This window comes from Medicago sativa, chromosome 1, assembly GCF_051527215.1.
Source record: "Medicago sativa cultivar Bolivia chromosome 1, Bolivia_mono, whole genome shotgun sequence".
Lineage (NCBI taxonomy): Eukaryota > Viridiplantae > Streptophyta > Magnoliopsida > Fabales > Fabaceae > Medicago > Medicago sativa.
In genome coordinates, this window is record NC_140749.1 from 70,557,076 (window position 1) to 70,571,841 (window position 14,766).

The window sequence follows — 14,766 nt, forward strand, 5'->3', positions numbered from 1 at the left end:
TGGCGATAATTTCGTATGGGCAAGAATGTGACTTGCTTCATACAAGTAGGAAAAGTGTCCTATTTTTTTTGTTATATATATGTGATGAATTCTTTACCCTAAGATATATCTCGCTAACAAATATTTTGGCAAAAAGAAAAAGAAATATTAGCTTCTTCATTTCTCTTTCTCTTCATATAGGTTCAACAACCAACTACTTTCATTTCTTCTTGGCCAACAAATGCTGTTAAATGAAACAATCAATAACTTCCATTTAACTGTGTTCTCTCTCTCTTTCTTTCTGTTTTTGTGTTAAAGTTTCAATTTAAGAGAGCCAATACCACACGCTTTCATCACCCCCCCTATTACTACTACACACACTTCTCCTATAATCTTTAAACAAAATTTTCTCCAAACATCCTTATTTTCTTGTTCATTTACATTTTTCCAAATTTTAGTAACATTGTTGACAATTTCTATATTCAAAACCCTATTTATTTAACATTTTTACATCATCATTTTCTTCATTATTGTTTGTATGATTTTCTTTGCATGCAAAAGCAAAGGAAATATACAAGAAATGAGTAGTGTAATGGGAAAAAGTAGATCCGTTTTAACAATGAGTGGAAGATTTGTGAATGAAGCAATAAGTTTCATAGTGTTTTGTTTCCTTGACCTAGTTGATTTTCTTCTATGTTTTCTCTTCAAATCGGTTGATATGTTAGTTGAATCTGAATGGAGACCATGTTATTGTTCATCTTCAGCAGCAAAAGAAGCAATAACATGTAGTGGAAAAATCTTGGTTTCGGAACAAGGAGGTGAATCCAAAATAGTTTCACTTAGTTCAACAAAGTTACATTTGGAAGATATTTCCGACACACTTTATTCTCGTCCTAGTTTGGTGTCTGAGGTTTCGAGGTTAACTATGAATGAGTTAAAAAGGTTTAAGTTGGAAGATCCTGTTCTTCATCAATCTAAGAGATCACGTTGTTCTAGTTTTACAGTGAATACAACTATTGTGGAAATGCTTCAAGGTAAAATTGGAAAACAAGATGTTCAACATAGATGGTCGGATTGTGATTGTAAAGAATGTATTTCTTGGAATGACGCTTCTAGTAAATCCATTCTCTATGTTAAATCTCAATACCCCACCTCAGGTAAAAATTTACATTTCACTACATATTTTTTTTCTAAATCTTGATATTGCGGAGAATCACAGTCAAATGCGACTACTGTAGTCGCAAACACAAAAAAAAAAATTGAGTTTGCGATTTATAATGTGGTGATGAAGGTTTTTTTATATCTTGATTAGAATTTTGTTTTTCTTTTAAAGTAGATGTTGAACGATATACAAATGAAAAGATTTATATGTTCAATGTCTACGATTTTGTGTGAATATGTAATGTCTAATCACACTTGTATGATTTCTTAAAAGTATGATCTCACAAACTTCCTTCATGACCCAACAAACTCTTGTTTCTTTTTATATATTTTTTTATCAAAAAAGGATTTAAATGATAAAACATTAACATAAATTATATTTTATGATGACATTAAATGAAAATATATTATTTTGCCACGTCACCTTATTTTTGCAGCATTGTAAAATTGATGTACTATGACAGAAAAATAAAAATTTCTAGTTAGATGTCCGTGTAAAATTTTATGTATTTCCATAAAATGTAAAGTAAAAATGTGACCAAACTCTTGTTAATTAATGTGGAAAAATGACTTATACATTATGATGAACAGGTGAAGTTAAAGAAGATGTGTTGTTTATTCATGGATTCATTTCATCATCACTATTTTGGACAGAAACATTGTTCCCAAATTTTTCAAGTGTAGCAAAATCAAGTTATCGGTTATTTGCAGTTGATTTGCTAGGTTTTGGGAAGAGTCCTAAGCCAAGTGAATCTTTGTACACATTAAGAGAACACTTAGATATGATTGAGAAATCTGTTTTGGAGGCCCACAAAGTTAAATCTTTCCACATTGTGGCCCATTCCTTGGGATCAATTTTAGCTCTAGCACTTGCAGCTAAATACCCTCAATATGTCAAATCTATTACCTTGCTTGCACCAGTAAGTCGAATAATTAACTTCCCTCCGCCACTGTATATATTATGCAATGTTCAATCCTTGATCTTATGTTAATTTTTAATATTTTTGTGTTATAGCCTTACTATCCTGTACCTAAGGGTGAAGCACAAGCGACACAGTATGTGATGAGGCAAATTGCGCCGCGCCGCGTGTGGCCACCGATGGCGTTTGGATCGTCGTTGGTTTGTTGGTATGAGCACATAACTAGGATGATTTGTTTCCTCATTTGCAAGAACCATCGTTTGTGGATATTTCTCACCAAACTTATCACTCGAAACAGGTAAACTCACACACCTCGCTTTTGTTTTGTTTCTCTATGTGTATGTTTGGTATAACGGTGTATTGGTCAATATCACAGTAAACAAACTATGATATCGACTCATCGCAATATCAAACATTCACTATATGTATGTTTTATTTTTGCAACTTCTCAAGCAAGAAAGCAAACGTAATTATTTGATTCCTCACTCTTCCCTTTTTAGGTGTCCCTCTTTTGACTAACACATTTTTTCTTGGTATTTTATCAAGACCCTACATGTATCTGGTTTTTTTACCTTTTTCTTATTTTTGGTACAATAAACGGGTGACTTAATATATCTAAACAATTATTTGAGTACTAACTCATTCCTATTTTTTTTTAATAAGACTCGTATATTAATTTTGTAACATGATAAAACTTCATAACAATGTTACTCCTACACATTCTGAAAGAAAAAAATATATATCAAATCAATTTAGAAAAATTTACATTTTTTGTTTTCTCAGACATACATTTATCATAAATCTAAAATAAACATTTGAAATTTTTGTCAGAAAAAAATAAACATTTGAAATAATAAGTACATGTACTTTTTTTAGCTATATATTTATTGGTTCAGAATTGTTATTAGGTACGAACAAATGCAGTTTTCTTTGGTATAAGAATAAATGCAATCTGAATTCCTTCGTAGAACGTGAAAAACAGTACTAGTACAATTTATTCTTAAGATTTATTGGGGAAAAAATAGGTGGAAAAATATACTACTACTAGAACTACCTCTAAAGAAAAAAAATTACTACTAGTATTCCTCTAAAAAAAAAAATTACTACTAGTATTATTTGCCATATTCCATATTACTCGCTTAACATGAAAAGAAATAAACATATTTTAAACGCAATAATGTAAGTTCAAGGAGAAATCGCAAATCCTTTGAACCCCGGACACCACCAATAAAAATGAGAAGTCTCAAATCCTTCTTTTTTTCTTATACAATTTGATGGTCCTCTCTTTTAAGTGTTTTCTTATAAGTAATGTATTTGTCTACTTGTATAAAATTGTATTCCCATATTCTTTCAAATATTAACATTTACTTTTAAATATATTTTTATACTTTCTGTTTTTGGCAAAAAAAATACTTTCCCTTAATACATAGATCCAAACGCATACTCACACAAAATATATCCTACTCACACAAAAATAAATATATTTCCCCTAAAAAATCAGTGGTGGTAGATGCCACCATAAATCACAGTTGGATTTGGTTGAGTTGTTTTGAGCCAGTCTTTTTCATATGAGTATAAAAAATAAAAGAAATTGAATGCTGTCAAATTTTAATTCTCGAGTCACAACTCACAAGTCACGTCTTTCTCAATTCTTTTTAAGAAAGTAGGCACCACCGCATGACATCGTTTTATTTCTCATATGATCAAATCATAGACCACATATTCTCAAATTTCTATTTAGGGCATGTTTGGTTTGGCTTCTGAGAATCAATTCTAGCCCAAAATCAATTCTCTACAGTGCCAAAAGCAATTCTAGCCAAAAACAACGTGTTTGGTTCAGCTTTTCAGAATTGCTTTTGTCATCCAAAAGCAATTCTCCATGAAGCTACAAATCCTAGCTTCTAGCTTTTCTAGAATCAATTCTCCTTGAACAACGTGTATAGGTTTGTATATTTTATTATTACAACATGTTATTTTACTTTATTGCCCTTTATCAATTCTCATTCTTTATCAATTCTCCTTTAGCTATGTCTATTTTAGTAATTATACATTCAAAAGCAATTCTACATAATTGCATCCAAACATAAATCATTTTGTTTAATCAATTCTACATAATTGTATCCAAACATAAATCAGTTCTCTCAGAATCAATTCTGTCAGAATCAATTATATCAGAATCAATTCTCTCAGAATCAATTATATTCAAAGCTGAACCAAACGGGCACTTACATGATCATTTACCTTATGTAATAAAAATATCTGTATACCTTATTATTATAAATATATTTTAGAATACACTTTTGAACTCACGTTGTCTTGTTATACATAATTGTCATTCAAGTAATATCTGTTATATTAATTGAAATAGTTAAAAGTAGTAGTACTCTAGTATAGTTAGGTGAACTAACATGTTAAATGAGGGTATAATTAAAAAATGGGTGGTGTTAACTTGTGCTCTTGGGGCACATGTTAAGAAAACCAAAATAGGAAATATTCTTTAAAATTGTGTTCATTCAATTCATTAAAAAGTTAAAGATTAAATGAAATTCACACATTCTAATAAATAATTTCTAATTTTGATTCATTAACTTGTGCCCTTAGGGCACAAGTTAACATTTCCCTTAAAAAATTTAATAAATACTCCCTCCGTTCCTTTTTAAGTGTCACTTTTGGAGAATTTTTTTGTTCCTATTTAAGTGTCACTTTACATAGTTCAATGCAACATTAAATGTTATTTTACTAATATTACCCTTATTTATTATTGTTGAGAGAGAAATATATGTAATGATAAATAAGGTTATTATCGTAAATATAGAAATTATTGTATCAAAAGTAGCAACATTTATTGATTGTCTTGGTTTGTGTAAAACGTCAAAATGTGACAATTAAAAAGGAACGGAGGTAGTATTGTCTTTACTGTATTTTAAGTACTGTTGTAACTTCCTTCAACAAAAAAAAAGTACTGTTGTAACATTTATAAAGGAGACAAGACAAAATGAGTAAAAAAAAATCAAATTTGTAAAATCATGTTTAACAGTAGAACTATTGTGGTGGTCCACATGATTTTTGTACTGTTTTTTCTTTATTATTGTTTGACTAAGCCACATTAGTTTAGGGGTACAACGCTGAGTTGCTGACATAATTTAATACTTGCACCCCTCCCAGCTTGGGGAGCCTAAGTCAAATGTGTCAGCAACTGAGGATAGTGGATGGAGTCAGATGATTTTAAAGTTGCATTCATTTTTCACCCTTTAATTTATTCTTGTATTGTTGGCCATAAATGAAATTCATTTCAAGTGTTGTGTTAAGTGATGAATGATAGAGACTTTTTATCTAATCTAAAGTTTCGTATTAAATATTTTCTTTCAATAGGGTCAGGACTTTCTTGCTTGAAGGATTCTTTAGTCACACCCATAATGCAGCGTGGCATACACTACATAATATCATATGTGGAACAGCTTCAAAAATTGGATCATATTTGGAAACAGTCAAAGAAAATCCAAATTGTAAAGTTACTATAATTCATGGTAAAAATGATGATGTTATTCCACTTGAGTGTAGCTATGAGGTACAAAAGAGAATTCCTCGAGCACAACTTAGAGTTATTGATGATAAAGATCATATAACCATTGTTGTTGGAAGACAGAAAGATTTTGCTAGAGAATTAGAGGAGATTTGGAACTCTACCAATGACAATTAGAGAGAATTAAGCTGGAGATGTTTTGTGTCTAGAGCAGTTCTTGAACAAATTTCTGTGTTAACTTTTGTCTATGTCAACTCAAGTGTACTTGTTTGTATCTTTTCTCATAAATCACATATCACTTGCTTACAAAAAAAAAAATTAAGCAAAAAAAAAAAAGGAAGCACATATCACTTATTCATACTTTGGTTCACAAAATTAAATAAAATACCAATGTGCAATCATTGCACTATTTAAATCATACTTTCATCTGTTTTGTTTTTTTTTTATTATTGATTTTTTTTTAATATAAAAATAGTGCTCCAATTTATGTGTTGTTTTCATTTATAAGATTAAATAAAGGATGATACACAAAAACTATCACTTGTGGGAAACACCATCGAAGAGGAAATAATTTTTTGTTTGAATGAAAATTGAATAATTGTTATATTAGTTTTTTTCCATTCGTCTAAATTTGTAACCAGAATCTCCAACTCTTTTATCACATACTTCAATTGGAAATATAAATAAATATAATATAATGACATTAAGTGGGTTTAAAATATCTGTGTTCGGTTCAACTAAGAGGATGTGATGAATTTGAATAGAGAAGAGAAAGGTGAGATTTTAATATGGAAAATCTGGTGAGGTAGGTGAATAAAAACACCGACAAATTATTTTCTTGTCATAAAATAGCAACAGCGGTGTCATTTATCACTGAAACTTATCATCGCTAAAAACAGTAATATTATGGCATGTTTTCAGTCATATATATTCATGATATTTTTTCCAAAAGCCTAAATAAGTTGAATTTTCTCATTTGCCCAACATTGTGATGAAATCTTTTGCTTTTAAAATTTCCCCAACACAGATTATTTTCTATAAAAAATAACAAGCATCACTTGAACTTGATCATTCAATTCATAGACAGTATTGGTTCAGATTATGAGGAACTTTCACCAACCGTCCATTATCATCATGATAATGGATGCTACTATTTCACTTGTTATGTTGTCAGCTTCCAATCCACTAATTTCTTTTCTCTGTCGGGTATTATGTTTACAAACAAACGGTTTGATTCTTATCTACTTTCTTATCTACTTATAAACCTCTGTTGTAGTTTCATGTGACTTTGTCTATCACATCTTAATCATAAGTGACTTATCTATCACATGTTAATCATTGAATCAAATAACAGCAACCGATCAGTGACATGTCCTTCGCACAAGTACCACAATTGTTAAGAAATGTTTATGATTCTACATTAGTAATCAAAGCCAATTGTACATTCTTTTTTGTCCCTAACTGAACCTTCGAATAACTTACAAGTTACAGATTCTACAAAATCTACACGGTTGTCTCATGCTTGAAAAGGATACACTATATACTATTGAAACTATGTACACTACTAATACAATGCTACATCATTAGTACCGCAGTGCAACTCCCCCCACTTGACAGACTCAGACAGAAAATACTTTGTTCGATTTAAAGCCAAGAAGTGCAAATTACTGCAAGAATAAACCCAATTAGATATTTAGCCACCTGAAGAAATTAAGCACTCCCCGTCTCATCATCTGATGTACTTCCTGCTGGACCTATTCTGTCAACTTGAACTTCATCCTCACTAAACAAACTCCCTTCACTAGTATTGGAGAATGGACCGACGTCCTCACCAGTTAGTGAGTCGCCTTTTTGTCTCCTGACATCCTTTACTGCTCTTCCCTGAAGAGCCAGCCGCCTGCGTTTTCGGGCTTTACGCTTGCCTTTAGGGAACTCTTCTTTTTGCAACTCAAAGTTCTTCCCATCAGTCTCTTTTGCAGATTTACCTTTGTCATATCCATTATCTTCAGATTCTTCAGTATCCAGCTTACTACGCCTTTTCCTAGTATTTGTCTGAAATATTGTGATTCATGTTCAGATTGAAACCTTTCAAGACAGTAAATAGAGTGGCAATGTAACAACAGAGTAGACAACAACAAAAAACCAGGCCACACTGCAAAGGAATGACCAAATGAATAAAAAAAAGAGCTTCTACTAAATATATTACAACTGAATGGAATTACGCAAGAGAATATTGTTACAAAGTACAATGATATTCACTACCAGTAGCCCACAAAAATCATCTATTCCTCTGTATTGGACTTCTGGGGTTCCCCCACAAATTAGAAACCCACATATTTTTTTGCGGATAACAGTAATTATTTCACCAAACCTAGACCTGGTCAGTCTATGGGTCTTAATGATCTTAAAGGAGTCAAAAGAAGTTCAATTTCCAACTCATAGATAATAGGACAGCAAAGATAGGAAGGGTTGGATCCATAATGGATCTATTTAGAGGTTGTCTTACTTGCATTTACTACAAACTGATTCCACAACTCAATAATATTTGTAAATATTGACAAGATATAGGTAACTTCCTATTTTTGTAGGGGTCTAGATAATCTCCCTGCGCTTTACTTCCCGTCTATTCTATAAGGGAGGAGGATGTATTCTATTTTTCTGCATCAATTTATAACTACAAATTATCTTTTCCGATCAAGTAAAGGCAATATGTCAAAACATATTGTCTGCAATGAATTTAAATCCTTTAACATGAAAGCAGATCTTAAAATTGGTTGGACTCAGAAACATACAAGTAGGTTACACATGGAAGACAAATACAGTTTAAGGTCATATATCCATTAGTTCCCACTGGCCATTTTGTATAATCAAAATTCATGATTATCTTCAGATAGAAAACAAATCGGACACAAACATAAATTTAAAAAATAGACTAGTTTCTTATGGTCAGAGAATGGAATAATATAACCAAAAAAGCAATTCCTGGCTAAAGACAAATGATTTGTGGCAATCATGAAAAGTGACAGGATTCTGCCCCAAACTTGTTGGCATAATTTGGTTAGTCGCAAACAATAATTCAATCCTCCTTGAGTTGGTAGGTTTTTGAAAATGAAATCTTAATTATGATTCAGTAAACAATAGACAGCTCAAGCGGGATTATCAAATTACACATACGTACCTTTGGACCGCGATCAACCAACCTTGCCCATTCATGTCGGTTCCTCAAACAATCAAGAACAGCTTGGGAGGGACTTGCATATGCATATCGCTCTCCATTATGTTTTCTTAAGTTGGGCCAGTGCTGTGACAATTAAAAAGAAATGAACATGTTCATGGCAACCTATTTCAACCTGTCACAATAAAAAACAAAAGTAGGAACCTCAAAAACAACATTGATAAAGAACCATACCGGTAGCACAGCACTGCAGAGTTCTTCGTATGTCATGCGCCTGCCCTTGCTCATTATCTCATTGATTAAGCCTGCACTTGAATACGTGTATATAGTAAGAAACTATCCACAAATTTCCCAATACATAAGCACCGGTTATTTTTCTATTTATTTTGCAAGAGAAAATTTATAATAACACAGGTTTCGGTGTTTGCCTACCTACAAATTACAAGAGCTAACCATGCCGAAACCTAGATGCACATATGGCACAACCTATCAACTATAGAGAAGTAATTTTTTTATAAAAATTTCATGTAGCACTCAAGGTATTGAAACTGAACCCGAAGCTTAAGGTTCATGCATGAATTTTAAAAGCCATGAGACTAAATAAATATTTTTTTTAAGTCAATGTTTTATTAGAAAAGATTTAGAGGTCAATGAGTTGGATTCAAATATGGTTTTCGATAGAACACTATGGCGTCATTTGATCCATGTAGCCGACCCCACTTAGTGGGATAAGGCTTGGTTGTTGCCGTTGTTGTTGTTGTTCAATGTTTTATTAACCAACAATAATCAATCCTATACTTATAACATGCGAATATAGAATGGTTTAAAAATAAAAATATAAACAAACACAAAAAGAGAAGTCAATGTATCCCTGAAAGGAAGCTACCAGGTAAGGTGTGATGAACTGGCCTTCCAGCAGTTGCTGTATCATCATCAGATATATTCCTCGGAGAGTTCCTCATTGATGACAAACTTCGATCCTCACGGGGGGAAGGTGAACCGCTGTTTGCAATGGCAGGGGTTGTGGAAACAACGTTGTTTGTAATAGAGTTTGCAGCTGTCACACATGTACGGCCTCCTTCTTCCTTTACAGAAGCTTCTTCCACATACGCTGTGTCTTGTTTTCTCTGATCAGATGATGATTGACCCTTCTCCTTCTCTATCCGTTTAGCTTCGTCTTCTGGTTCACGAGAACTGCAAAACCCATCTCTAGTTGCATCCTTGTATTTTCTTTTAGATACCTGTGCATATGACCATATAATAAGTCACCACTATTATGGAGATATATTGACCAATATTATCGTGAAAACTTGCAAAAACTCTAGAAATTGAATTCATATATGAAATCATGTGTATCATTTTTAGTTGATGGAACAAATTCCTACCAAATAGTTATCCTTTCCTCCAACCGATGCTCGCTTCATTAGCATGTTTGTAGCACTGGTACCTGTTTGTGGCAAGCTACCTGTTTGGCGTGCACGGGGTACCCGTGGTACACGAGGTGAACTATTCAGTTCTTGATGCAATAGCAAAGCTAGCTGCCAATAAATAAAACACAAAAATGAATTAAAAGAGAAAAAAACAAGGACATTCTATAGGAGAAACATTTTTCAAACTTAATAAGAAAACTAGAAGTCCAGTCCATACCTCTTCATCACTCAGCATTGAAGAATTTAATGTTGGAGAAGGATTCAATGATGGTGTGTGGCTCTGGTTCAACTTAGAGGAAGAATGGGTATTTGTTTGATTAAGCCTTTCAGCTTTCTGTGGCACTAAAGATGAAGTTTTACTCTGCGCTTGCAATCCTTTTTGATGGTGCATTGATGCATTAGTCTCACTAGAACCAACGACACTTGGAGTCTGGTGACCCAGGGATGGTTTAGATAACGAACAATGAACAGAATCTCTCACATCTGGATTTGCTTGCTTTGGAACAGAATTTTGCGTACTCTGGCTTGAATGTAAAGAGGATTTTGAAGAGGATCTTGGACGCTCTCTTACATACTTCCTTGGAATTTCATCCCTTGCACCATCATTCGTACAACTTCCATTCTTTGTATGAATGTTATGGTCAGCTTTAGCTCCATGCTTTGTAAAAGGATTAGCAGTTTCAGTATCTTCAGATTTGAAGTCCTGGCTTGGTGATTTGCAGTTCATGATTGATGAAGTTGGAGACGTCTTTCGGACAGAAGCTAGCATTTTACTTTGACATTCAAGTGCTTCAGATTTTGATGGATTCTTAGCAGAGTCCATACCATCTTTTGTTTCTGAGAATCCCTTTTGTGTTTCAAAGGAACCTTCAGATCCCTCGACTTCTTTTCCATGAGAAAAATTACCAGGTAGTTCATTGGTATGACTATCAGGGAGTACTTCTGATGATATGCCAACATCACCCACCTTATTTACACATAAAGGTAAGCTGGGAACTGCAGCATCATTCACTTTACCAATATCAGATGTGGGATCAGATGACTTTCCATTGTTTTTAAGATCACTGATAGACGAAAAATGAAACTTAGAGTGCTTAAACTTGTCTTTGTCATCTTCTCTCTTCGCCTTAACTTTGCATTGTCCAGAGCTTGGATGCTGGTTACAGTCAATATCTTGAGAAACTTGCTTTTCCATATGTTCTGGTGCAGAACCACGAGGATCTTCTGTCTGAGGACTCATAGGGCTTCTTGCTGCTAAAGTTTCATCCACATTATTAGCTTCCAAGCAATCTCCGCCCTTGTTTGTAGAAGCAAGAAATGTCATCACAATATAGTGTGAGACGAAGTCTAAAGGCATAAAAGACAAGACAAAACATCCGTAAAGCTATGCATGATAAACCTAGTAAGAAAATATGCAAAAACCCTAGCAAAAAACCTGAAAGCTCCCAAGCTGAAATTTAAAGTATCGCATATTTAGGCATGATTGCGAGCCCCAAGTTTCAAAAAAGATGGAGGGATGGAAGAAAGTAAAGGCTTGCCATTCTAGCATAGTATCTGATAAACAAAGAAGTTTTCTTATGTTTTATTTCCCAATTCATTTACCAAACTCTTCCACATGTTTTCTCCGCGATTTAAGTCTAGACTAATCTCTAACACCAAAAAAGAGTATAGATTGTCGTATTTTAAAACCTAGAATTTGTTATCGACTGTTATTCTAGATAGATACAAGCACACCATTCATTTGTGCAATCTGCTCAAATTACTTCAAATCATAGCCACGATTAAAGCCCTGCGAGCCTCTCTTAAACCATCTGAAAATTCCACAACCTTCTTTAAATTATAGTTGAAGAAAAGGGTGTTGGGATATAAGAGGAAAAGTATGAAATGCATGCTTCATCAAGCACAGACCTAACCTTAAGTCTCAGTATATTAAAAGTTGTGGCCCTTTGGTTGATTATCAATTTATAATCGGACACTGAGCACACTTTATCATGCACAGTCTTAGGCTCTTAGCTCTAGATAGCAATTTCCATAATAGTCGATTATCACTTGAAATAGAAGTGATCATACCGTTGCAATAATACAAGAAAACTCACACAGCCAATATTGATGATTTACGTTATTAAATGCATAGTAGGGCAGGCAATAAGTACAGGCAGCATATTACTAATTGACACATGCAGACATAATATAGGATTTTAATTATCCAAATTTTGACAAGTTTGATTGCAAAAATGTCAGTAATACATACCTTCTTTTTAGCTGAGGCATTTTCAAGATAAGTATGCTTTAGAACTGATGTAACGGCATCATCAGTCTTAGACGGCATCTCAAGAACTTTATTGCCAGTCTTCTCTTCTGCTAATACATCTCCAGCAGAATGACTACGCCTTGTTTTTTTGGGATATAACGCTTCTGAAGACTCTTCGGTAGTTGTCAAGTTGTTATTTGATACCTCCATGGTGGTACCCACAGCAAAAGAATCATTAGAAATATGATCTTGAACCACTGTGTCTTTTAAGTTCTTATTCTTTATGCTCCGAATGTCATCCTTGAAAACCTTCGGACCTCTGTCTCCATAAAATGCCAATTGTTTTGCATCACAGGTGGGTGTAAATGCTAGTAATCAAAATGAGAGGAAAAAGAGAAAGTCAACAAGCATGCATCAAGTTGCAAGACGTGGAATACTGCCAATTGTTGACAACGTTCGCCCACAGGCACAATGAAACGAGATTAGATAACTTGTCCATAGTAACTAGTAATAATTGTAATAGGAGGAAATCATGAAGACAGAGATCTCGACAGGGATATGGATTTCAAGGCAAAAATCAACTACTAAAAGAAAGATAATTATTTTACACATACAACCTAGCAATCAACATATTGACTAAATCACATTTTGTAATTGTGGTTTCATTAACTTAGTGGGATAGTGTTCTAAGACTAGTTTCGATTTGCTTCTAACTTCTACCAGCTTCTCAATTAAAACGTGTTTAGTAACTGAAAAAAGTTCTTGTGAGTTTATAAATCTTCGTAGATAAATTAGACGAGAGTTTCGGAAAAAATTAAAATACAAAACCTAATTTCAACTTATATGAACATCTGTTGAAAAAATAAAACCCGATAATTATTGCATGATTATTTTAATATTTATTCTCCTATAAGTTACATCTATTATCTAGGACAAGACTAACATTTCAGCAATTCTCCAAATTAAGAACGACAAAACTTATAGTAAAACTGCAGAAAAGAGAAAACAAAATCAAATCAAACCAAATAACCTGCTTTAGAAGAATGTGAAGTCCTCCTCTTGTGATCTACATCCTCTCTATCAGAAGTCCTCCTCTTGGGATTAACATCCTCTCTATCAGAACTCCTCCTCTTGGGATCAACATCCTCTCTGTCAGAAGTCCTCTTCTTGATATCCACCTCCTCTCTATCAGAAGTTTTAACCCGCTTCTTCTTCCCACTCCTATCTTTCGATAATTCATCCTTCCCACGCTTACTCGAATGAACAACAAACGGCCTAAGCAAATTCCTCTCCTTCTTAACCGCATTATGGACACGCGGCATATGATCCTTCCCTAACTTACTCGTTCCACTTTCCTTAAAACCCTTCTTACCCTGCCTCGATCCCATATCAACCAAAGTCGTAACAGGCGACTTCGCCAACATATTATTAACCTCTTTCGACAACGACAAAAGCACCCCAGCCCCATTATCCTCATTCTCTTGCACCCCCTTATCATCATTTTCATTCTCATTCTCATACCAAGAAGGAAACTCCCTGTACTGAAAACTAAACTTCTTAGGAACATACCCGGTACATTTCCACAACTGCGGTCCAAAAATCGACGACACCGTCTTCCCCTCAAACAACTCAGGATCCCCACCAGGTATCCCCTGAACATGAACCCTCTCTTCCATAGGTATATCAGTCCAAAGCTTAAACGGCCTCCGCGAACACGACGCAACCCTAGAAGAAGCAATTCCATTACTCCTATTACCATTCCCCCTTCTCTCCAAAGAAATCGTCTTTGTCGGAAGCTCGACAAGAAACTGCGCAACCTCAGTTTCCTCGGTATTGTTCTCCGCTCCAACACGGTTGTTCTTCGCTTTACACTTGTCACACGCGAACATGTCATCACCTTTAACGTAACGAGAACAACGCGTGTGAACCCATACGTCACATTCATCGCACTTTACCATCTCTTCGCCATCGTCGAAATTGACACCGCAGATACAGTCCACCGTCCATGAACCGTCGACCCATTCGTCCGGTGGTGGATCCATCGGGCGATTCGATCGCCCTTTCATTCTCCCACCACCGCCGCCGCGATCTGTTCTGTAAGCAATTGTTGCTAAACCCTAATTTACGAAATTTGGAGTTTAATTGAGAAATTTAGGGTTTGCGAAATTGAAGAAAGTGTACCTTATAGCATGTAGAATATTCAGAAATTGCGTTGTGATGCGAGGGTTCAGAAATTTTCCGATCGCGTGCATGTGTGTGTGTTTATCTATCTATCCATGGGAGAAGGTGAAGCTGAAAACAAACTAGTGTGTTTTTCGGGTTATGTT

General features: G+C 34.3%; 2 protein-coding genes across 2 annotated transcripts; one reads left to right on the forward strand and one right to left on the reverse strand.

Moving 5' to 3' along the window:
* The first annotated feature begins 282 nt into the window (after positions 1-282).
* LOC146956921 (putative lysophospholipase BODYGUARD 3) lies at positions 283-6,003 on the forward strand. Its single transcript, XM_085732620.1, has 4 exons — positions 283-1,136; positions 1,732-2,060; positions 2,156-2,358; positions 5,433-6,003. The coding sequence occupies exons 1-4, from the start codon at positions 518-520 to the stop codon at positions 5,758-5,760; spliced, it is 1,479 nt and encodes a 492-aa protein (XP_085588746.1). The 5' UTR covers positions 283-517; the 3' UTR covers positions 5,761-6,003.
* A 973-nt stretch (positions 6,004-6,976) lies between these two features.
* LOC146956922 (RING/FYVE/PHD zinc finger superfamily protein) lies at positions 6,977-14,766 on the reverse strand. Its single transcript, XM_085732609.1, has 8 exons — positions 13,470-14,766; positions 12,440-12,807; positions 10,406-11,485; positions 10,144-10,296; positions 9,645-9,999; positions 8,993-9,063; positions 8,762-8,884; positions 6,977-7,635 (listed from the first exon to the last, which is right to left on the reverse strand). Exons 1-8 carry the CDS (start codon positions 14,503-14,505, stop codon positions 7,294-7,296), a joined length of 3,528 nt encoding a protein of 1,175 aa, XP_085588735.1. The 5' UTR covers positions 14,506-14,766; the 3' UTR covers positions 6,977-7,293.